This window comes from Schistosoma haematobium, chromosome 4 (assembly GCF_000699445.3).
Source record: "Schistosoma haematobium chromosome 4, whole genome shotgun sequence".
Classification (NCBI taxonomy): Eukaryota; Metazoa; Platyhelminthes; class Trematoda; order Strigeidida; family Schistosomatidae; genus Schistosoma; species Schistosoma haematobium.
The window spans coordinates 38237580-38264481 of NC_067199.1; the positions used below are offsets into that span (position 1 = coordinate 38237580).

The 26902-nt window shown below is 33.3% G+C and overlaps 1 protein-coding gene across 1 annotated transcript in view; it reads right to left on the minus strand.

Annotated features, from left to right (window-relative positions):
• Positions 1-26902, minus strand: part of VPS13D (Vacuolar protein sorting-associated protein 13D) — a 105978-nt gene that overhangs the window by 12858 nt on the left and 66218 nt on the right. Inside the window, exons 39-54 of the mRNA XM_051216347.1 lie at positions 26158-26225; positions 24678-24924; positions 22791-23055; positions 21563-22229; positions 20071-20489; positions 18537-18680; positions 16501-16766; positions 15230-15379; positions 14317-14495; positions 9077-9299; positions 7221-7674; positions 6203-6424; positions 5256-5558; positions 3913-4329; positions 2547-2654; positions 1121-1540 (exon numbers count right to left, since the gene is read on the minus strand). Of these exons, the coding sequence (XP_051066924.1) occupies positions 1121-1540; positions 2547-2654; positions 3913-4329; positions 5256-5558; positions 6203-6424; positions 7221-7674; positions 9077-9299; positions 14317-14495; positions 15230-15379; positions 16501-16766; positions 18537-18680; positions 20071-20489; positions 21563-22229; positions 22791-23055; positions 24678-24924; positions 26158-26225 (4552 nt within the window). The remainder of the gene's footprint in view (positions 1-1120; positions 1541-2546; positions 2655-3912; positions 4330-5255; positions 5559-6202; positions 6425-7220; positions 7675-9076; positions 9300-14316; positions 14496-15229; positions 15380-16500; positions 16767-18536; positions 18681-20070; positions 20490-21562; positions 22230-22790; positions 23056-24677; positions 24925-26157; positions 26226-26902) is intronic.

Below are 26902 nucleotides of genomic sequence, written 5' to 3' on the forward strand. Positions count from 1 at the left end.
AGTTATTTTGAAAACAGACAGAAAAAAAGAATTTATGTAAGAAGTCATTTTTCTATGAGGATATCATTTTAATAGTTGAATTCACGAGTCGATCTAAGCTAGACCACCATTGAAAACCTAGAAGCACTGAACGACCATTTAGTCCTGATATGGGACTCCTCAGTAGTGCATTATTCACGACCTCACACGCAGGACTCGGACCCAACGGTGGTCTAGCTTAGGTTGAATCATGAATCTAACTATTAAAATTACTACAATATCCACAAATCCCCATTCTGACAATGGGTAAATCAACTGATCTCATCTAGAAAGTATGAAAATGTTAGTGATATTTTGACAGATGAATTTAGTATAAAGTGTAAAATCACTGGAATCCACTAACACAATTCAAAGAATACAAGATATAGGATCAACCTATAACTGTTGGGATGAACCGCGTTGGTAGGTGTAGACTACTTGTTCGGGATCCTAATGACTGGAGACGTTAGCTGACACAGTTTAAAATCGTTCACAGTGACTAAGATACATTTCACCATTTGTCTTTGTTTAGATCTAAAGTTGCGAAATTACCATAAACTTATTACTCCAAGAAATCAATGCGTCTTCTGGAATTAGATCGTTTACAGTTAATCGTTTACACTACATCTAGTGATCCAGTATTTGACCTGATAATTTCCTCGCATTGTACCGATATAGTAAAACAAAAATTGGACTAAATATGTGTCAGACTCCATGTTGCTTATAACTGATTGACAGATAAGCATAAATTAGCTAAAAAAAAAAAAAACAGTAAAACAGAAGGGATCACTGGACAATCACTTTATTTCCACATGAAACTTAAGAAATGTACAATAAGCCCCCCAGCACCACTATAGAGAGGGTTGAATTAAGATGTTTAGGCATCGCGATAACTGTTTCATTTATCCTTCAGAGATTATACGTTATATCACTGACAGGGTTGTGGATGCAGATCGCTCAGATATTTTAATAACAGAGAAAGTGTTTCCCATGATGTGAAGGATCTCCTGAGATAAAATATTTTTTTGAAAAACATTTTCCATGTTGATAATTACTTAAATGTTATAATTAAAAAATTACTTCACAATGTGTTACTACGTACTTGAAAATGACTAATAAGTAATTGAAATGTTTCAGATACTTTAGTAAGACACGATCCATTTTCATTCTCATACGTAAGATTATTACCGTAACTAGCATCATCATCATCATCATTCAATGAAGATCGTGAGATACCGGGTGGATGAGCAAGATCAATTGAACTTAAACCATGATGTGTAATAGATGATAAACGATTGTCATTTAAAATGTTACAGCAACTATTAGCATGTTTCATCATAAACATTGAATTTTCACTAGATGATACAAGATGTGAAGTAGTAGAGGTAGTATCAGTAGTTAATACATCAGAATAAGTCCGAATCAGTGATAAATTTATATCACTTAATGAAATATAGATAAGTTCTTCCATAAATGATGATATAACATTAATGCCAATTCCATTAGGCAGAGTTAAATTAGCCTAGAAAAATTAGAAAGTAAGAAAACATAGTTTATATTCTCAGAAATAAAAATGTCAATATAACTTATGACTAAGCGTCATATCAATGCCATTTGCCCCAAGACATATACTTGAACTCAGTGGTTTAATGGACAATGGATTGGTATTTAAAGAGAAAGTTAATAGATTTGAATTCTAATACACACATTAAGATGTAGTTACATCCAACTGATGAAGCCCAAATAAAGTAAAACTAGTATCCTGGGTTCCACTGTCAGCCACATATCAAATATACTATAACTTGCGAGTAGATGCTGTATCAAGGTAATCCGTTCATGAGGCATAAATAACAACAAAAACTGATTAATAGTAAGAATGAATATTAACACTGAGAAATTGTAAACACTTACTAATAGCATGTAAACAATAACAATAAACTCAATCACCAGGTACTAGGATGCGAAACTCACTCCAAATGTAACAGGTAATGATACTACCCGATTGCTCAGACCGAAGTAGATGGAACAGGAATCAAAAACGGGACCTAGGGGCTAAACGTAAAACGCTTTATTTACTAAACTACCGTTTAATCGGTCCTACACGTATTAAGCATAAAATCAAGATATTTTCTACGAGATAGTTCATAAGTCGAGTCGTAGCAGAAATTATTGTTTTACTTTTACACAAATAGCCAATATTTTGATTTGGACTGGCTCATTGTTACAATACAGCTTCATCAATTATCTATTCACATACAAGTGTGATATGACGCACTATAGGGAAATAACTGATTCAACTGAAAAGAAAAAGATATGTAAAACTTTGGAACTGCTGTTCCTTTACCGAATACAAGCTTATTTACTATGCTTTGACATAAATTATTTTCGTTCTGACTGGTGATAGTAACTGACTGTTCAGTTATCATCGTTACAATTGATTCATAACGTTCTGAAGTGCTTATTAGAAAAACTAACGAATGATATTGAAATACATTATCTTGAGATTATTTTTAATAAACAATATATACCTTAAAATTGGTCACCAGTCGATGAAGATCTCTTGTTTCAACACTACTACACAAATTTGACTGATAAGACGAGTCCTCCCATACTGATGATTCATGTTGCGGGTACAGCTATGAAGAAAAGAAATGAACAATGAATACAATAAACAAAAAAGAATAAACAAAAGAATATCTCAAGAATAGTAAATCGTGTGATAAGAGTCAATAGGTCACATAAAAGGAATGTGAATATACATATAATATAGTTAATTAATAGTCATACAATAAGAATATTCGTATAGTATTAGTCCATAAGTAATTCTTAAAAGTTACCATCCATTTATTCTCGTACGGATATAACCGTATTAAACTTTGAATTCTTCAATTATAAAGTTATAATGTGAAGATCAACACTAGAATACAAATAAATCTATTTAACAAGTTTCAAATGAGAAGAAAAGCACATCCTGCCATCACACCACAATGGTATCACTTTTCTTGATAAACTAGGATGATAATGATAGTTTCAATCTTGATATTTAAAATACATTCATTTTGTAAATTGCTTATTATCATGCAAATGATGATATCATTTGAAACATAAATGAATAATAGTTTTGTTATATTCCGACGAGAATAATGAATGGTAACTGTTGGGATCAATTTATGGACTAATATTATACATGTATTTTTATTGTATAATTGTTAAGTAAATAAACTATGTATATTCATATTCTTATTATTATAAGTTTTATTTTGACCTATGAACTATTATTATACGATTGACCATTCTTAAGTTATGCCCACTTTATGAATTACAGTCTCCCACGTTCATAGCCACTTTTTGGTTTGATCTTGTATAAATGTTATATTCTATTTTATGGTGTGATGTGATCTGTTTGGCTTGTATATAAACCCAGTATATTTGAAATATATGATTCACATTGATCGCGTAGACTAAGATTGATGTTCTGAACTTAGCAGGCAGGGTTAGGCGGGAAGCAGGACCGATAAAGACTCTAAACTGTTCGTATGGGTTTTATGCGTCATGTCTAATCGATAAATCAATGTTCTCTAATTGGCGGCATCATTACGTAATACATTGATAGGGGATACAAACCCACAAGCTATAACGAGTTTCAAGCAATTCAATGTAAATATAAGATGAAATGTTTAAACTAATCAATCTAGTTTAAGTTGATGATGGAAAGAAATACAAAATAAATGGACTTTCTGATGTTTTGTAACTCCAGGTAAGTCACTTCATCAGACAGTAAACAGAAGAAAGAACTCATACTATGTTAAAAATCTTTAAAAACTCATTGGGATATTATTTTAAAAACGTCGAGAAATTAACCATATTTTTTGTAGAATAAATAACAATACTTACATCTCCTGGTGATGTTATTGATGATGTTTTTCTACCCCAACGTGAAATTGTTTTTACATTATCTGTATTTTGTGTAGTTAATTCAGTATTTTTTGTATCTTCATCTTCGATACGTAAAACACGTGTGGCTTTATCTAGATAAGTGAATAAACGTAGTCTACCGGAACCGGGACGAAGCCATATTGGTAAAATAATTGCTGATGTTATAGATGAACTAATCAGACGTGTTGCTAATGGACGTGGACGTGCAGCTAATAAAATTAATTGATTTGATGAAATATGTGATAAATTCATTAAGTCATCAATATTGCTCTCTTCAAAACTACTATCCAATGATAATTGTGAAGATGACATAACATCCATTAGATCACGACGAATTTGTACACAAAACAATGCACTGTTGACCAACAGACCATTCTAGATACATAAAAAGGCATGAGTAGATGTGCAGAAGTCAGATATACAGATAATTGAAAAGACACACTTCTTTATTACAAATAGGCTTGCATTTAAGTTTAATTATCGACATAACATATTTATGTTTGACGAAGACGCTAAGAAAGCGCAGAGCCTTCTGATTGCTTTGCAAACATCTTTAGGCTACGTTTCTCTCTCTTTAAATGAGAAAATTTGCTTCAAGCCCGATCTATGTTAACCCTTAAACTAATGATAAGGAGTAAAGTAGTTAATCATTTCTCTTATCATAAGAGTCTCGTATGATAAAAACCCAGCATGGGATCAAAGAAATTTTTATTTGAACTTGGCAACTTAAGTAACTTGTAAAGTAGACGAGATATCAGTTGGTTAACTAAAGAGTGAGCGTACAGTGAAGAAGTTCGTCCTGCATACGTTTACGGCTGTAAAATATAGTCCTCAAATAAAGAGCACAGGAGTATACTGCAAGCTTTCAACCATAAGTATCTTCGAAGCATTGCCCGTGTATCGTAGGACGATCGGGCGTATAATAATGAAATAAGATATAATGTAATAAGCGATGGTAGCAAATCAATTGATGCAGCAGAGAAACCCAACTAATTGAATTGGTTAGGAAATGCGTTACATATGCCTAAACATCGCTTATCTTGATGATCATGTCAATGTGACAGTGAGCCGGAGAAAATAATACATTATGTATTATTGAGCGATATCGCTTTCAAATACAAGTACTTAGATGGAAACCGTGAAATGTGGCAGATTTCCCTGATAGAAGACTAGCAGAAATTTATTTGCAGACTTTTGTACTAAACTCAATATTGCTTGTTTGTCATGAGAATTTGTCCGGGTTCAACTAGATGCTGGCATAAGACAATAAACATATACACAGTCGTACATATACAACCTACTTGATCGATTCTCCAGGTTTGATAGGCTTTTCGTTGTTTACTCGGCTTAGCAATAATAAGTTGAACAACTTCAAAGTGTTTTAAAGTTTCTGGGTCGATTAATCCATTGATACTAACCAATTGATCATTACTCGATGGTGCATTTGGATCACCTTTACGATTTACATCTAAAACAAATTGATGTTTATTCTTTGAACTTTTTCGTGCGGACTTAGACGATGATGGGGTCAACAATGAAGTATTTTCATGATAAATTAGTCCATCATCAGATAATTTCCATAATTGTGAATGACGCCTTGATGACTATTGAAGGATGAGACGAAAATACACAAGATGTCAGATGAAAGAGGAATGGAATGACAGTTACTATAGGCAATATATAGATAATGGTATTTAAAAATAAATTCAGAGGTAGAACGAAACACCTTAGATTTCACTACCTATCATAGTTCAAATATACGGGAAACATGTAGGTAGTGTGAAAAGAAAAAAATTAGCAAGTGAACAATTATGTTCCTCTTCAGAAGATTTTTTTCTTCAACCATAATTTATTTGTACCTACCCACTAGTGGCAAATGTCCTGATAGATCCCCCGAAGTTCTCGTGAGAAGTCCTAATCAGAGAAAACAACTACATCGAAAAAGAGGCAAATATGTCTAAAGACGTTATCATGACGTAATCTGAGTGAATTTGATAATACTGGACACGGAATTTAAACTTGGTGGTCTGGCTTTATTATACTGTCCATCAAAATAAAAGATAAGAATGAAATTCGCCGCAAAAATGTAGCTGATCGATGTTTTAAAAATTGCTTCAATAAAAGCGCTACTGAATACTATCAAGTAGTATAAAGTAAAACACAAAAATAAGAGTGATAATGAGTAAGGCAGTCATTCATAGAGTCAACAAAGTGTGAACCATCTTACATATATCTTAGACTTACTAACCTTGATAGCACAAACAACATAATTAGATCCAGGGAGTATATCAAATACAAGATTAGGTAATGATGAACTTCTTCTACGCAGTGAATCATTATCGGTTTTCATTCCTGTTGGGACAATATGATCCATTAATGGTCCAAATAAAGTGAGGTAAACAAAATTATCATAACGTAAAATTTTACTGACATTCATTGTATCTAAATCAAATATTTCACTGATATCATCCTAAAATTATGCAGAAAATAAAAATAACAAGCTCATTCTGATTCAGATATGTAAACATTAAACTGTTAACAGTGTATAGAAAATGCGATTGAAAAAAAGAAGACAATCAAGAAAGATAAGTATATTTCAATGAATTTTGAAAAGGTCAAAAAAGCAATTAGATAAGTACAGTGATAACTGAATGTTCTGCTAATTTTAATTTAAATGGATTACTTGTGTAACTTTTTTGGCTAAAGTATTACTTACAAGGAGAATAGATGGGTCACTAAGAAGAAACTTGGACTGGCTAACATATAAAGTTTACTAGTTTTGTAACTCTGAAATACAAAACAAACCTGAGTAAGACACTTCGTTAAACAATCAACAATATATGCTCCATAGATGCGTTTGGAGAAGAAACAAAAGCATTGAATACTATATTGAAGCAAAGTGGGTATCCTAAGAAAACTATAAATAAACACCTAACCAAGAAAATAGAGTATAAGGATGACCTAACTGTGAGTAAAACGTCTTCGTATATGCGCCTACAATTTAGAGGAGATGCACCCAGAGAAATGCTAACAGTTCGATATTGAAAAATAAATTATCTACACTTAACAAACAATCTAATAAAACGTCCTTACACATTTATTCAGTTTCATTTGGTCTATTTTATCATACAATTTAGTTCTGCAAAAATAATCTAAAGATATCCAGACACTTATTAACATTGTTTATGAAACAATTTATAGTAAGTATCTTCTATGGATATCAGGGTAAAGAAATAATCGACAGAAAATCGAATTCAATTATCTACCTGTACACTAAAAATAACAGATGAACTACCACATGGTTCTTCTAAAGCATATGGAATTATAGATCCAGGAATTAAAAACGATGGACAAGCTCCACCATCCCATTTATCAAGAATTTGATTATTAATTTCATCAACATTATTGTTAATAGATTCATCATCATGAATCGTTGACATGGAATGATATAATACACCCCGACGAAAATAATGATCATGAATATGTTTATCAGAATTAGACGAACTAATATGTTGTAATTTTGAATTTGTATTCATTAAATGAATTGAATCAATTAATTGACAATAGTAGACACAAATTGAACTGAGATTTTCAAAACGAAATGGTGGTAAACCATGATAATGCTGAATTTTTACAAAAAAAGTCGCTGATTGTAAAGTGATAATCACATGAAAGAATAATGATTGTGGAAAATCAACAATTTGATGAAAACGATTCAGTCTGCAGACAGAAAAATTGAAATGAATTAAAAAGTAAGAAGATAGAAAAGAAAAACAATAAACATTCTCATTGTGAAAATTAGAATAGTACAGATATGGTAGATAAAACCGAATTAATTCGAATGATCCTATCGTATATCTTCGTCATTGACTTCACAACGTGGTTTGGTCCTTATAAGTAGTGATGGATGGTAGCCAACAGTGAGATGTAAGACATGCGTTTTGTCCTATTTGGGACTCGTCAGTTGGATTCCACTGTTAGCCACCATCCGTCTCTGCTTGTCATGATTGTGACTTATGGTAATATCGAGGCAATCCGCACAGGATGCATATATGCCAAAAAAAGACTGATCAACTGCAGTCCTAAACATCAATAGTTTGATTTACTACATATAGCAGAAGCTGTGAAGATCCGAATATATAATCCTAGTTTATGTATCCAAAATTAATTGATGATAACACTGTCTCTGCCCTGACCAGATATGACTTAATAAACTATATCAATTTTTTTCACATCCTGTATTTTTCTGTCGTTTTTTTACCTCATCCCGTTCGTATATTTCAACATTTAATTTTTTTTACACATTTCCTATTACGTAATTTTCATAATGTTTTGTGATTATAATTTTAAAGTTTATTTATCCACGTTCGACCTACAAAAATGCCAAAAAATATTCAAGTGAATAATCAATCAGCGAAATTTCTAAAATCTCCACAGAACCCCTTCTGATAATAATCATCTGCTCACTAGTGACTGAATTCAAGAGATACGCCTGGAGTTCTAGTGAGAAGCCGTTAACAGTGGAGTTCAACCAGGTCTGTTGTGAGATATCAACTAACTGTGAAGACAATGGTGTACGGTGGCGCAACTTCGTGGATTGGTTGAAGTTAGACATTAACGCCGTTGGGTACCGGCTCAGTGGTTTAGTTGGTTAAGCGCCTGGCGCGAGACTGATAGGTCCTGAGGTCGAGTCCCGCGGGGTGCGGGATTGTGGATGCGCATTGCTGAGGAGTCCCATACTAAGACGGAACGGTCATCCGGTGCTTCCGGGTTTTCCATGATGGTCTAGCTTCAATTGACTCATGATTTCAATCTGTGAAATTTTTAAAATCTCCACAAAACCCCTTTTGAAGTGAATAATCGTTTACAAAAACTCGACCATTATGATCTGCCGTATATAAGTCCGTAATTAAAGCGTTACAATCGCTAATAGAAAGTGTACATCACATACGTTATGTCGTTAAACAGTGATCCATTGAGTAAGGCGAGACACCTGATACATATGTCAAATCATTGCTTACCTCGATAGTTAAATGGATTAAAATCTTTTACGTATATCAGATTAATTGAGAATAAAAGAGATATGATAACAATCGCCAAGATGTGTCTTAAATAAATTTACCTTAACATTATAATAAACGACTGAGCATGGTCTATTTGAAAACCACCAGACCACATTGTCCATAAATCATCAGATCGATTATTGATTCCTGTTGTCAGTTGATCATGAACAACAGATGATGATGATGAAGTGCTAATCGCAGCACGCATACATAAAAGACGATCTAAATCATCGTTAGACCAATGAAATGATTGACTACGATTTGGATAAACGATAGTTGAAGCTTAAAACAAAAAAAGAACCAACAAAACACAAATGATTCAATAATACATCGATCAATCAGTATCGTTTAGGAACTTAGAAGAGAATGGTAGAAAAAAAGAAGATTATCTATTCTCATTGTCCTGATTTCAAAAATATTGATTTCCCTTACTCACGTTAGCAGCATGTAATCCAGAAGTAGCTGGAATCTTGAGGTCACATACAACCATGCGGTCTATACGTAGGCTAACTTTGAAAATAAAGATCATTTCATACTTCCCAGTATTTGGTGAGAATACAATTAACAAATTGAAGTGCAAGCTTTAAATTATCAAATCTATTCATAATGAAACCAACCAGGTATCCTAAACGAAGTAGATGGATAGGTGTTTGAACTAACCAACTTACAGTCACTACGTTTATAAGATAAGTGCTTGTAGATTACTAATACACTCATCTATCAATCAATGAAGTTAGAGCTTGATTAGTACGTTTAAATTATTGTCTGGCGTACATCAACGCCTTCAATGGTTTTAAAACAATTTGATAAATGATAATACTGTTCAGTAAGAATAATAACTACACACCTGAGCCGTTCTCATCAACTTTAAAGTCATGATATACAACAGCTTTAGCCACCGATTATGAAAATTATTATTATTTCACGATATTCAAACATGAATTATGGACTTCCTAAATGGCTTTGATAACTAATTATTGAGTTCATGAAGTGAGTCAATATTGTGATTTGACACATGTTAACTTTCTTTTAATCCATATAACACTTAAGGGTACGAGTAATGCGGAAGTATAACTTCTGAGATTATCGTAGAAAGGTTTATTATTCATATTTTTATGGTATAATTATTAAACGCTTGGACTGTTGTATTGTGGTGTATGCTACTTATGTCGACAGACATGAGAAGTATGTGACACTAATCAGATGTGAAACGCCTGACAGCAGAAGGTTGGAAATATCAAATCGAAGAGAAAAAGAACAGAGAGTAATTGTTATAGCAATGAACGAACGATGGAGTTTAAGACAATTGATGGGGGATTTGCAAATGAAGTATTGAACTTATAGTTTTCACATTTTACGAAAGAACTTTGTAATTTTGTATTAAATTACATTGGTTGCCCCCGACCTGTGTTCACGTTCACAACAGTGTTTTTATATTTTCCTGGTGTGTGGTAGTGGCATTAAAATATGCTTGGTTGTTGATAGCCACAGCCTACGAATTAATAAACGGGGGATTTCCCTTCCTCGCATTGAATTCTACTCTGGACTCACTGAGTGTGACTGCTTGAAGTTGTATTAAATAGTGTTAATCTGGTTCCCCATTTTTGGGTCGCGAATCCTAGTTCTGATATAACATGACTAGTCTTATTGTCGTACTAACGTATTATCGTAATATACGTGAGAGAGTGAGATCATATATTTTAAACATCCAATATATCACTTAGTTCTAAGCTTTTGTTTGACCCATAAATGACTGTCCCATATCTTACAGTTCCAGATTTAGCATTATTGATTATTAAAATAACCCATAGTGTCATTGAATAAGAAAAAGAGAATTCAGCGAAGAAAATTTTCTTTTCGACGAAATCATTTACTTAAGCTGTACATTCGTATATATAGTTATATGGAAAATGTATGTCTATAGAAGGATAGAATGGATTGTATCACAAAAATGGATTCGACAATAAATAACAAATGAGGTTAACGTACTAATCAAGGGGTAAGGAAGAACAAAATTTAAGGGTCAGATAATAGTCCAATTGACAGATATGAAGAAAAACGACAAAACAACAAAGGTCATAATAATAAACTGAATGATAATCAAGAAAACTTGTAAAAGGTAATAATAATAAATGATTAGAGTTTAAAGTGCGAAATAGTAATTTAAAAATATGGATAATAATAAAAGTGCATTAAAAAAAACACACCTAGAAACATACCCATTAAGGCCAGGGAAGTATAAGAGGTTGGACAAATCGTTTCTGCACGCAAAGTTCAGGCTTTAGTTTATGGATTGCCAATGCCTCTGCGGTGCATAAAATATTGATTCGAACCCCCTTCGATCCAGTTCCTTTGACTCTGTAAACTATTTTAAACGAAGAGTCTTTTGGAGCGATATGTCCACAGTTGATTAAGTGCTCCTGTATAGAACTCGTGATTGTTTTTCGCTCCCCTTTCAAAAGCCAAGCCGGATAATGTTCCGAGATGCGTTTGGATAATGATCGCTTTGTGCGGCCTATGTAACATGCCCCACATGAGCAAGTAAATTTATAGATACACATTGAAGTGGCCCAAAGCGAAAGTTTGTCCTTAACACACCCCAGAATGGTAGGTCGGCTAGAGAAGATGATTCGAAGCTTAGCTGCGTGGAATGTTTTATTCATTGATTTCGAAATCCGTTTATTTAGGATTTCAGCAGCTGTATCTCCCTTAAATTCCATATTCATAAATAGAGTTTTTTCTCTACTGTCAATGCTTTATCATGGGGTCTAGGTACCAAGTTTCTATCAATGAATCTCGGTGGATAACCATTTTTGATGAGGGTCTGTCGAAGATAAAATAGTTCCCCATCTATTGTGTCGTTGGAACAAATTCGCCTGATCCTTGAGGATAAAGAATGAGTTAAGTTCCTTTTTCTAATTAATGGAACCCAACTGTGGAAGTTCGTGCATTGTCCATTCCAAGTGGGTTTTCTGTATATCGATCTCTGTAATAAACCGTCAGGCATTCTTTTTAAATGGATATCAAGAAAATGAAATTCGTGGTTTGTCTCTGCTTCTAAGGTGAATTGGATTGATGGGTGACAGTTATTGAAAATATTCAAAATATCATTGAGGTCACTGTCTTCTTCGCAAATAATGAAAGTGTCATATATGTGTATCCCGAAACACTACCTTAAAGAACTACTTCTAAGATGTACGCTCAACGTGCAATTTAGATTTAATAATATTTTCTATAAACAAATAGATGGAGTTGCCATGGGCTCTCCATTGGGTCCTCTCCTGGCTGATTGTTTTATGGCGAACCTAGAAAATTCGGTACTCCAACCAATAATTGAAAGATTTCATTTATGTAAAAGATATATGGATGACACTTTCATTATTTGCGAAGAAGACAGTGACCTCAATGATATTTTGAATATTTTCAATAACTGTCACCCATCAATCCAATTCACCTTAGAAGCAGAGACAAACCACGAATTTCATTTTCTTGATATCCATTTAAAAGAATGCCTGACGGTTTATTACAGAGATCGATATACAGAAAACCCACTTGGAATGGACAATGCACGAACTTCCACAGTTGGGTTCCATTAATTAGAAAAGGAACTTAACTCATTCTTTATCCTCAAGGATCAGGCGAATTTGTTCCAACGACACAATAGATGGGGAACTATTTTATCTTCGACAGACCCTCATCAAAAATGGTTATCCACCGAGATTCATTGATAGAAACTTGGTACCTAGACCCCATGATAAAGCATTGACAGTAGAGAAAAAAAACTCTATTTATGAATATGGAATTTAAGGGAGATACAGCTGTTGAAATCCTAAATAAACGGATTTCGAAATCAATTAATAAAACATTCCACGCAGCTAAGCTTCGAATCATCTTCTCTAGCCGACCTACCATTCTGGGGTGTGTTAAGGACAAAATTTCGCTTTGGGCCACTTCAATGTGTATCTATAAATTTACTTGCTCATGTGGGGCATGTTACATAGGCCGCACAAAGCGATCATTATCCAAACGCATCTCGGAACATTATCCGGCTTGGCTTTTGAAAGGGGAGCGAAAAACAATCACGAGTTCTATACAGGAGCACTTAATCAACTGTGGACATATCGCTCCAAAAGACTCTTCGTTTAAAATAGTTTACAGAGTCAAAGGAACTGGATCGAAGGGGGTTCGAATCAATATTTTATGCACCGCAGAGGCATTGGCAATCCATAAACTAAAGCCTGAACTTTGCGTGCAGAAACGATTTGTCCAACCTCTTATACTTCCCTGGCCTTAATGGGTATGTTTCTAGGTGTGTTTTTTTTAATGCACTTTTATTATTATCCATATTTTTAAATTACTATTTCGCACTTTAAACTCTAATCATTTATTATTATTACCTTTTACAAGTTTTCTTGATTATCATTCAGTTTATTATTATGACCTTTGTTGTTTTGTCGTTTTTCTTCATATCTGTCAATTGGACTATTATCTGACCCTTAAATTTTGTTCTTCCTTACCCCTTGATTAGTACGTTAACCTCATTTGTTATTTATTGTCGAATCCATTTTTGTGATACAATCCATTCTATCCTTCTATAGACATACATTTTCCATATAACTATATATACGAATGTACAGCTTAAGTAAATGATTTCGTCGAAAAGAAAATTTTCTTCGCTGAATTCTCTTTTTCTTATTCAATTGATTATTACCTTATTACTCTGATTTTTTTTACTTATGACTAAGTTATGTACATGTTGTCATTTCTCAATAATGTTGCTGTGTAGTCAGAATATTCCAGGTATAGTATTGCATACGTTTTGAGTTATAATTGAATTGGGTACAATGAAGAACTGATCTACTTTTTATCTTGACCTTCAGATTGGAAGGTGGACCAATAAGCGTCAAGGTTTTCGTTTCTATTCCTTGGTCGATATGTTAATTGGTAAATAGGTTACCGATTATCATTTTATCACAGCTTTAGAGGACATTTGTGTCAAAATTTGAACGAGTGTTTCGTATCATTTTCGGAGATTTTTTAGTTACTAATTTACTAGGCCTGTTAAAACTTCCAACATGGTTGGTCCAAAGTGGCTCCGTCAACTTAGGTGGAATTTCAATCATTAACATTTCGGTTGGAAGTCCACTTTTTCTTGTTTAATATGGACAATTGGGTAGCATTACGAACCTTTCCGCAACATTTATGGATAATAAGTGAGTATTTACAGAAATATTATTTGGAAATTATCCTATTTTCATTATTTTCTTGGACAAAGGCGAAAAGTACTCTATGAACTCACCAGGTAAATTATTAACTGTTTTTAAACAATATCGTTGTGTAACATTTAATTGATAGTTTGTTAAATTTTCAATGATATAACGTGGTCGAAATGTGACCATTGTTGTAGTTGACAGTGATGAATCATTGGGATCATGACCGGTATCAACTTCAAAACCTAAATAACGTACCGAAGATAAGCTGGAATACAGAGTAGAAAGAGAGTAAAAGGAATGATAGTACACGCGACAGTAGTGGAGAGATTAATTTAATTTCGAAAGGATTTCTGGCACAGAACGCCAGCCAGTGGTTAGAAACTTTAAATGACATAGTTCGAAATCATCTACAATGTTATAGGCGCATCGATTCCTTGTCTTGCTCCAAATACTGAGACTTTAAATTCCTCGTAACTATTTGTGTGTAATTATTTCACTAACTTAAAATTTCTTGAATCATATCTTCGCGATCCCTAATCATTTCAGTCACCACTGATACTATTACTACGTCAACTATTCTGATGTTTGACTAGACAATTTCATCTCTCTGTGTTAATGGAATATTGCAACTTGAACCGATGTTGTAACTGACTGACCACTGATTGACTGGTGTCAAATTCTGTTATGACAAGAACTGATAGGTTTCGGTTTCAGTGCATGTTACGGATTCAATAGTTCAAAGTTGGTGAGCTTACAGATTAGACTTCAATCCCTGAGACAAACGTTTATGTGTACGACAAAGTGACATACCTTAACTGAAGTAGTAAGTGATTAGAAACGACAGAAATTTAAGGAATGTAACACAGAACAGTCAGTTAAAACGTAGTGTAAATAGATAGGACCCCAAAACACTAACTTATAGTCAAGTATTATATTTCTCATATAACTAAGCAAAAATCCTTAAGATGTCCGAAGTAAATAATCATAATAACAACTGACCGATTATTTCCAGTGTACATTTTCAACTGCAATACATCCACACCAGATTTATCTAAAGATATTCCAGGTGACCATGTACAACGTTTTATGTTATTAGTCAGAAGTTGATCATTTTCATTGTTAGGTAAAACATCATTCTCACTATGATACCTACAAAAAAGTAATACGTAGAGAAAGAGGAAGAGGAAGGAAGAAAATGAGATAAAATTTTGATTAAAAAATACATTTTAAAAAGTTTTTTAAAGTGTGGTCATTATACAATTTTGTTGGAATATTTTGCAGAGAAATTATAGACGAGTCACAAATAGGACGAAACGCGCATCCTGCATTCCACTGCTAGCCACTATCCATCTTCGCTTATAATGCCCGTAAATTAAGGCGATATTGTGGCGATACGCACAGTATGTACATATGTCAATAAGAGACTAATCAATTGCAATCCTAAACATCAATGGGAAGATTCAAGTAAAACAATACTAGGTGAATGTATAGATACTATTTTTTTTAATAAGACTTATATTCAGTTGATGCCATTTTGTCGTATCTATTCAGTTATAATTTGCAGATGAAATTCATGAGTAAACTATATCAAATTAGTTATCATTTGACTTGTTAATAAACACTAACAAAGTTCTGTGTCAGAAATTGATTATAACCATGAGTATTGTATGTCCTCTAGTTTATTTGTTTTTTTAGTTAAAACAATCCACATCCATTGTATTCCAGATACAAGAGGAGAGTAACTTTAAACAGTTGAATGTTTAATGGTTACCATACGAATATCAAATGGAGATTGTGCAGGTAAGGATCGTTGGCAAATAGTATGTGAATTATCGGGGAATTGATGCTTTCTGTAAAGATACATTAGTCAGAAACGTCAGCAGGGAACCTATTCAGAAAACCATTGACTTTTCATCCTACTAATATGTTTATATATTAATGTCATCTTGTCAAGCCATTGATATTGTTAATCGTATTCTACAGATCAAGTTGTAATGTGACTTAATAGGGTAAAAGTGACTTGACATAGCCGTACACTACTTTTTTAACTATCGCGAAATTCCTGAATCAACCTAAGTTCCACCAAATAGCATTCGTCATAGAGTTTTATTTACAAGTTGATAGAATTCTATAGATACTAATGACTAAGCAACAGAATATTAGTCAATAGTCAATATTCGATTAATTAATTACCAATTACATAACTGTCAAAAATAGATCAGAAAAAAAGGAATATATATATAGAGCAATATGATAAAACTAATATGTACCCTTTCCCTATACGAACACGTAGTAGATAACCTTCAGATTTATTTGCAAATGAAAAAAGTAACGGCATCAAAGCACAAGCTTGTTCATGTTCTTCAAACTGACCAGCAGCTAGTATAGATGTTTGTGATGATAAATTAAGTTGATTAGATGATAATGACGATGATGAGTGAGCAAATATCAACGGTATACCAGATTTATTTAATAAACATATAACAGGACTAACGGTTAAATGACGTGCACCAAATGCTCTGGAACAAACATGGACCTTAAACATATAAATGTAATATGGAAAAAAAAAATCAAACATGAAAATGAATTAGTAACCGTTTGAGTTATTCCAATATTGATATTCAGTATTGTGTATTCAGCAGTTTTTACTGGTGTACGTTGGATCTGGACAGATTGACGATTTGTCACAAGTAATTTATAAAGGATGAATCGTGACTAATAGTCAAATTGAAGACGCGCGCTTCAATCCATTAGGAACTCATAAGTTGGATGCACATTCACCCCAGTATTAAGTTTAATACTAAGACTTAACTTCAGCACTTTACGTTTTAGAATATATAAGTATCTTGCCCGTTTAACAAGTTAGCTAGTATGAAGTCTCAGTACATGAGTGGATTACGTGTTGGTATACTTCACGAAAGTTAGTGAGTTCGATCGTCGAAGTAAATATCAACAGTGAAATACAGGTACATCCAATTGACGAGTCCTAAATAGATAGAAACATGCGTCTGAGATATCATTGTTAGCAACGATATATCTATTCATAATACGAAGTGAGGAGAGGTGAAGGTAACAGTTTAACTTTGAATAAGATACCGAGTAGGACCATTTTGTTTAATGTACACTAAGAGAACTCATTTATTTCTGAATGAATGAGAAGAGAAAAAAACTCAACTATCCAGATACTTCATAAAAGCGCTTTATAGTGGAACAGAGCGAGCCGTCAAATTAGAAAGAATGGGGGGATAGATACTTCAAAAACATCAATCTCAATAAGGAAAGCGAGTGGGTCACATTTTTAATCCACACCACAAAAAAAAGCAAGAACACAACTGGTTGATTGTTCAAGCTCTTTGTCTTGGAACGGGGTGAAAAAATGTACTGAATGTTCTTGATACATATTTATAAGTAAGTTGATATAGATTAATTTAATGATTCAATGAGAACTGAACTGTATGTGACAGTTTGTTCATCGTTTGCTTAATTTTCTTCCAGATGTTTATGATGAAACTGATTGTAAATAAATAAAATTTTGTGAAAAGAAATTACAAAATAACACAGAATCCTGGATCTCGTGTCTAAGTTATTTTGAGATATTCTAAAACCTTAATTCAGTAATCGTTTGCACAAAACGTTTCGTTGAAGTAGGATTAATGGGAAGCATAACAACAGATCCTCTACGTGTGAAAGACTTTATGACACAGAATTCAAGGTTATGCAGTATCAATTCGTTTATTATCTGTAGCTCCAGAAACAAAAAGATATGTTGCAAACCCTATTGTTTATTAAAAAGAAACCGTATTATAAAAAGTATTCTGAATGTGTAAATCAGATTCAGCCACAGAATATAATAGTGAACATATGGGACAATAGTAGAATCCTTATTAGATTCGCTACTAATCAGGTACTCTTTACATGACAGATATCAAAAATAAATGGGCGAAATCGAGAAACGATCAAATAGTTATACATATACTCGGTAAACATCGATGATGCAATGTCATGTCACGAGTGCTGTAAAAAGTATGTGGGTGATTTCCACTTCTCGGATGGGCACACTGTGAAATTATATTTCTTCAAGAGAAACTTGAAAAGGGAAATTGGATAGAGCATACAGGAATGAGTGTTTAAATCCGGATAGCTTGATTGGGTTAGGAAATGTCGAAACTCGACCAGAGCATCTAGCTGGCAGCAACGATTAAGCTCGGTGAACTTTCCCAAATGAAATGTTTGCGTTTCATTGGAAAACTGGATTAAATAATTAATGAATATCATATAAAAAGAGGTGGTTCATTTTATTACTTACTTGTAATTCTAATGGTCGGCCCAAAGTATCATATAAACGAATGAGCACTTTTTGATTGTAAGTATTTGATGGAATAGACAATGGATCACATTTTGGAAATCCATCTAAATGAATACCAAATTTGATGGTGTTCACTGGAAATAACTAAAAAATCAGCAAAACATTTTAAAAAAACGAATATCTGTAAAAGTATATTTCAAATTTCACTGAATTATACAGGAATCTCAATTTGATTGGTCAAATACCATAAATATTACTATTTTCAGTACTTACTTTTCAGGAACACTTAAAGAATAACTCGCTTCTTGCAGACAGACTTTGAAGAGTTTTAGTGACGAGCCGTGATTGTATATTTAATCAGTTGAAGAATGAGTTGTATCCTTATGGAAAACATGAAATAGTTACGAAGTGATCATAAGTAGACCACCATTAAGAATCTGTAAGTGCTAGATGGCCATTTTCTCCTAGTACGGAAGTCCTCAAAAGTACATATCCACTACCTCACAACTGAAAATCGAGCTAAAGACACTCGATTTCGTGCACGATCACCTAACATACAAATCACTGAGCAGAGTCGTGGTTGCGCACTGATAAAACTGCCGTCTAGTGCTTTTAGATCTTCAATGGTAGACTAGTTATGATGAGTTCGTGACTTAAACTGTAGACATTTTACAACATCCACAAGTCCATCTATACCAGTTTCAATTATGTTTAGACATTTCATTACTCCCCAATTTTAATGAGCATGATAACACATAAATATGGACGAAATGATTTACTTATACACTGAAAAGTTTAAACCAAACCATGGTGAAAATTTAAGTTAGACGCAAATGAACATGTAATAGCTGGAGTTATCAGAAATTGTGTGTTGTAGACGTATTCAGGGTATCGCAGTCGGATATTTGAAATGAAAAAAAATACAAATACAGGCTTTATCTTCATAACTCAAGTCATGTTCGATAAGTTTATATTGGTTGTTTCCTTAAATTGCAAACCAAATACTTGAAAGAAACACGCTGAAGTTATTTAATTTTAAATATAAATTCTTTTTTATTAGAATGTATCGTTAAACGACTTATACCGATACAAGAGTTAGGAGTTGATAAACACATCATACTCTTGAAAGTTTAGATACGCCCAGAACAGTACAATGGCAGCTTTTTTGATTGAGTTACCGTGCAGAACGGGTTCGAACTCATCAAAGGTGTCTTTTATTTCAATATGTCTTATACTCATTGAACGTCTTGATTTACTTGCTTTCAGGCCTTTAAGTAGAGTCAAGTAATTATGCTCATCAAATGCCATTGAAACGCATACCCTAATTAATGAATTACACATTATTATTATTATTATTATTATTATTATTATTATTATCGAAAATTCTTTGTCAATACCCTTTACATAGAACTGATCTCAGCTATTCAATACCCTTTATATATTACATCAATATATATAGTACGATAGTTATGCTATGCTCCTCCACGAGGAGTAACAGGCGTAAGTGCATTAGTTATGTGAGTGATATACTTACATTATGGACACATGCTTCTTCTTTCGATCCCAATGTACCATTAATATCAGTGTCGAAAATAAAAAATATCATATCACATGATAATAAATTAGTAATTCTTAATACTGGACCAATAGTAATATGATGACCTGGTAAAGTGATTGGTAATAAATGTTTATAATTCGTATACCATTGATTAGAATATAGTTTATTCCATTGAGGATCCAAGGGAAATTGATCACGTACAACAGTTACACAAATATGAAATTTATTGTTATTGTTATTTAAACCCGATGATGTTTTATTCAAAGACGATGATACAGAAGTAGAAGTAGTAGTATTAGTCTGTTGAAATCGTTGTAAAGAACTAATCTGGTGTATTGCTCGTGAATTTGATGGAAGTTGACATGTTGATATCAGTATAGCTTCTAACAATTCGTCTATGTGAATACAATGAAACAGAAAAGGAAATAAATACAATCAACTTCACAGAGACTGATCACTAACCAATAAATGATATTGTATTTGACTACTCCTCCTCAGTACAGCTAGTCAAATTCAATCGATTAATTTGTTATGTGACTAGTTTAAGCCATTCAAAATCTGGTCCATTATTTTAATGTTAAGCGGCCAGAGGTAGTTCAGGCAGAAAACAAAAGATTTTTAGGCAAGAAAGGCGAATCGGTTTATATGTGGTTAAGACGTATGTAACACACGATTACATACCGCTTACATTGTTCCTTTGCTCGTTAGTTTGGGTAAAAATTTAAAAACTAGTTAAATGTAGGTAGACGAGAAGTGGTTGTTGATCTGATGTTAATAAATATAGTGCATGTAAAAAGTGAACAAGAGAGCAATTCAAATCAGTAAATTCATTAAAAGTATACTCTTGATCAGCGGACAAGTAACTCGAACACAACACAACACAGTGTGATTATAACATGTTAATCGGTAATTATATTAATAGTAATGACTAAAGTAGAGTTTGACCTACGTGTGCATCAGCTTGATTTGACACAATATATCAGGACAAAAAGATGTAGTTCACAAAGGAAAATATGGTTTGAGACGAAAAAAGAACTTTAGGAATGAGAAGTATAAGTGTTTTACGGCAAAACATGATTGGATCTGTGTGCCTGTGACCTGTTCTGAGCCATGTGTCAAACAAAGTCTTCAAATATTGGTTCCAGTTACCAAGCATACTAGAAACAGGTACCGTATACCTAACTACATCGCTTAGTTCAACAATCTGTGAGTCCACAAGCTGACCACATGTAATGGCTTAACCAATTTGCACTTTTTTCAACTTACCTTACGCATCAAGGTAGAAGGTGGTGATTCTACTCACATTCGTAAATCTAAATAGACAGAGTGAAATTTAAACGTGCGATTCCTGAAGCTGAGAGTCGAGCATTATTTGTTTACCAGCGCGTTGACATGATTACTTCTACTACTACATCAGCATCAAAGTTTCAACAAATAATCTTATTAAAATCTCATTAACAACACTAACCCGATTGTTTTAAACTTGTCCAATTCACCATTCTTATAGATGAATTCCTTCGTTTATCCACGAAATCAGTTAATGATGATGACAATGATGAAACTGTAGAGGTTGGAATTGAAGAGGAATATGTAGATTGTAGTTGTTCTTCCTCGGTCATTATCTCATTGTTATGATGATAAACACTAGCCCAATCGTATAAATTATCCGTAAATTTATTTTGTTCATTAGTGTTATTCATTAATAACGAAGAAACATCTTTTCGATTCATAACTGTTTTTGTTGGAGAAAAGCATAAATTTCCTAATCCTAATGACATTAATCCAACAATATTAATTGGGACAGCATAAGTACATTTTGGTTTACATACTGTTAATAATAATACTGATTCATAAAATACATTTTTAAGATATGCATCAGATGAACTGATTACTGATTCCGACGATTTATGCAATACGAATACTGAGGATGATGATGATGATGATGATGATGATTTCGGTGATGTAATTTCTAAACCAATATTAATACTTTGATTTAAATCATTTGTTATTGTTAAACCAGATCTTAAATAAATTGAATAATGTGAATTTTGATCATGAACTATATCAATGATCAAACGATTAAATATTGGTAAATGATATTTCCAACATTCATTCTGTTCACTTTTCAATATTTCCTATAAGAAATAATTGAAGAAAAACAAACAATTCACATTTATTAACATAGAAATGAATTGCACGAGATGATTTGTTTATTGCAATATGTATGTCGAATAGTAATTCGACTGAGTTGGACAGATAGATCAATTTAGTGCATGGTGTTGATTACATGCATTAGGAATTTCAATGATTATAAAAATGTTCAAATGTTCCGAAAGATACTGTTAGTTCGACAGTGTATTAAAGAAAGTATGCACTAATCGGTGACATTCGAAAATCGCCACACTATGTAACTGAAGTAAGATAATATATGTCACTAGTCTAAAGATATCTCGTTTTTTATTAGAACAAAAAACGATTCCAGATTCAGTGACACGTAAGATGTACGTTGTAAAATCTTCAACCAGCACATAACTATTAGCTACTGTCCAATGTTTAGACCATTATGAAATCTCACCGTCAAAATGAGAAAACTCTGTTAAAATCAGTCGAGATGATAAACTGGTTAATACTCATTGAAAATGTTAAATGAAAACAAAATTGACCAGAATATACATCAATATGAAATAAAAACTTACAGGTTCCGCATTATTTAATCGTTCAATAACACGATAATACGTGCCTAATCGATCAAGAGATATTGGATAAATTGGTTTCCAACCATTTATTTGTACTGATAAACTAGGCAGTTGTATAGAATCTACATTTGTATTAATTTGTTGAGCATTTGTTGATAAATTATAAGCAAATGATGATATTTTTATTGGTAAACAAACACGTGAATCTGGACCAAGTTCGTCAGAATTATCATCAGTACTATTGTCTAATTTATCCGGTATTAAACTAAATGATGAATAAATAAATAAATAATGAATCGATAATTTGTCGAAATTAATTGTTTGTATATCGATTGATTAGTTAACTGATCACTTACATCTAAAAATACATGATCATAGCCCTGTAAACTATCAATGAAGATCATGGATTGCAAAGACCATAGTTTAAATATCAGTCATTTGTGCTGATCGAGCTGATAATGCGCTTTGATTTGTCTTGGTTTAACATATGAAAGGCTAGACACTTGACTAAATAACTATTATATAGTGAATATCAATCATCTAACATTAAGGAACTAAAGATTATAACAGTTGTGAATGGAAATTATAGAACCATTTGACTTATAAAACAGTCATGAATAAGTGATGAAAAACCTAAAACCTATTACATCAGACCATTTTGACACGCTACATTAGTTGACACTCGTTGTTTCCTGATATAAGTGTACGTTGAAAGAAATATAGGAGCCGCTAAACTAAGGTGTAGCATCAGTCCATGAAGTAGATGACTGTTGAATTGAGTTATGTAGATAAGTACACACCATTTGGGAGGGGTCACGGAGTTATGGTAACTAAAAGTTGAAGAAATTTGACGACATAATTGAGAATAAGTTTCGACGTTCTCTCCACGATAAAAATGTGACGTCTACTAAGCCAAAGTTCTCTTGACGTAATTGTGTTATCATCTTGGTGAATTTACAATTTCATAATGTAATCATGATAGTCTCATAGATTTATTCTTAATGGATAATTAAGAATCAATTATATTGTTAATTATATTCATACTCCTATCACCATAAGCTTTCATTTGACCTATCGACTACTATCATACGATTTACTATTCTTACGTCTTTCTAAATCTATTAGTTACAACCTCTCACACGCACAGACATTTTTGGTTTGATCTTGTATAATTATTGTTCCTCAGCTTATGGTGAGATGCAGTCTGGTCTGCTTGTTTATAAACCAAGTATGTCTAAAATATACGATTAATATGACAGAGGCTAACATCTGTGTTCTGAACCGAACAGGCTGGGCTAAGTGAGAAATTGTTATACAGAGGACCAAGAAAGATTCGGAGTTGACTCAAGGCTGCTCTTGCTATTTGACGTACCGTTAGTGTCGCATAAGGACAATGTCATGGAAATCGATATAATGATTGGCGATTTTGTCATGTGATATTTGACGGGCCACAGGTCATAACAGATAGTCAACAATTAACATTTTAATATCAGAAGGGGTTTTGTGGATATTATAGTCATTTCAATGGTTAAGATTATGAGTCAGTTGAAACTAGACCACCATGGAAAACCTGGTCTAGTGGTTAAGCGCTTGCATGAGAGACTGATAGTTCCTGTGTTCGAATCTCGCGAGGCGGAATCGTAGGTGCGCACTGCTGGGGAGCCCCAGAGTAGGACAAAACGGCCGTCCAGTGCTTACAGGTTTTCCATGGTGGTCTAGCTTCAACTGACTCATGATCTCAACCATTGAAATTGACTTTTTGTCCAGTTTCCTAGGTTGATCTTGTTTTTTTTAAGTAGTTAGGGCTAGGATTAGATTTACAGTGAATAATAATTAAAGAATTTAACAAAACTTGAAATAATTTGTTTTAAATAATAAAAAACCTACACTTCTGGTTTGAATAATGAATCTAACTGATGATTTTTTATCAATTTATATCGTACATATGTTCCAGTTTCATTAATTAAAATAAATGAACCAGTATTTTGACTAGTTAAAAATGAAAGGTCTTGTTGATTTACTACTGGTATTGCATCATACTTTGGAAATTGTTGTGTTTTGATCCATGTATTTAGTAGACGACGAATTATTTGCACTAGTGGAACTGTTAGATTCAATTTCAAACTACATTGAGCTAAATTAAAAAAAGGAAGAAAGGAATACAAAAAGAAGGGTTGAACACATACTTAAATGGTTACAAACACAAATGAATTCTAATGGATAAATAAGATCACAGATATATTCCTCATAACAGAAAACAAAATAATGACACATCATTATTTCATCTTAACTTTTAGTTCACAAGTGTCTGAAATTAGTATGTTTAAAAGTAGAAATACGTAAAAGTAACCAATTTAATTGACATTGAGAGTGTAGCAGCAGCCCCTGCAGCAGTAGGCGTCAGCATACACAAAGGAAAAGGCAAGATCATCGAACACAATACAGAGGACGCCGACCCAATCACACTTGATGGAGGAGCTCTGGAAGATGTAAAAACCTTCAAGTACGTGGGTAGTGTCATCGATGAACAAGGAAGATCCGATGCAGACGTAAAGGCAAGAATTGGTAAATCAAGGGCAGCATTCCTACAGTTGAAAAATATATGAAACTCAAAACAACTGTCAACCAATATCAAAGTCACAATCTTCAATACATACGTCAAGACAGTCCTACTGTACAGAGCTGAGACTTGGAGAACTACTACAACCATCATGAAAAAGGTAAAATTACTTATAAACAATTGTCTACACAAGATACTGAATGTTTGTCGACTGAATACCATAAGCAACAAACCAGCTTCTAGATAAGGAGGAAATTAAGAAAAGACGATGGAAGTGCATAGGACATATATTGATGAAATCATCAAACTGCAACTCGAGGCAAGCGCTAACTTGTAATTTTTTAGGTAAAAAAAAAAGTGGAAGACCAAGGAACACATTGTGTCGAGCATTGGAAGAAGACATCAAAAGAATGAATAGCAACTGGAAAAGATTGCCCAGGATAGAGTTCGTCGGAGAGTCCTGGTGGACGGTCTATGCTCCTGTACGACGTGCAAGAGGTATAAGTAAGTAAGTGTAAATTGTAAACAATGGAAAATCATTATCGTTTTAGCCTTGATTTGCATTGAAGTCTAATATCAGTTGGAATAACACTGAAAGACACCGAGAGTTATGGCACATTTGTTTCGTTTAAATTTGGAACTCCTCAATAATGTATGCTAACCGCTGCATTACAAGAGTTTCAATCCAGGACAACAGTATAATTTGAAACTTTTACTAATACTATAATAAGTCACATATACAGTTGAGTGAAAAGAAACTTCATTTATTTACCAACTATAAAGAAAAAACAATAATTTGACACTTACATGAACAGTTTAAAGAGATAGTTCTACTGAAATCTTGCTCAAAATTTTCAGTCCAATTCAATAAACAACTGAATACAATGAAAAAGAAAACAGGTTGAAAAAGAAACGAATTTTTTTTCAAAGAAAATCCCATGAAACGAATCAATAATATAAAATTTTCACGGATGAAACCATGATTCAAGAATCTCAGATAGACTACCATGGAAATCCAGTAAGCAATAGATGACCGTTTCTTCCTATTATGGGACTGCTCAACAAATCCTCCATAATAATTTTTTTGGAAATTAACTGTCTACTTGTATTAATTTGATGTGATGCATTTTACATTAAAATTGGAGAGAAATTGTTGAGTACATAGGTAAAATTTATAAACCAATGATGGGCGCAATCAAATATTTTTATTTATTTATTTTAACACATAGATATTGGTACAAGGAAGCACCAAATACATATGCGCCACACAAATCTCATTTGATATGTGTGAGGGCTGTGATACTGACCAGGTGCGCAAACCGAAGCAGATGGTTTTCTTAGAGGGCCACACCCCGAGCCTTCGACCTGATGGTCTGACCGACAAGAGAGTGGAGCAACGTAAGGAGATGTAGTCCCATGGTAGCAGGTGACCAACGATTGGTTCATACGCCATTTGTTCCTTCAGGATACTGTAGCCCATGTGAACCACTGGTTTGAAATCAGGGTTTTCTGACTCCCCTAGGTAAACTCTCCGTACCCACCAACCCGGTCA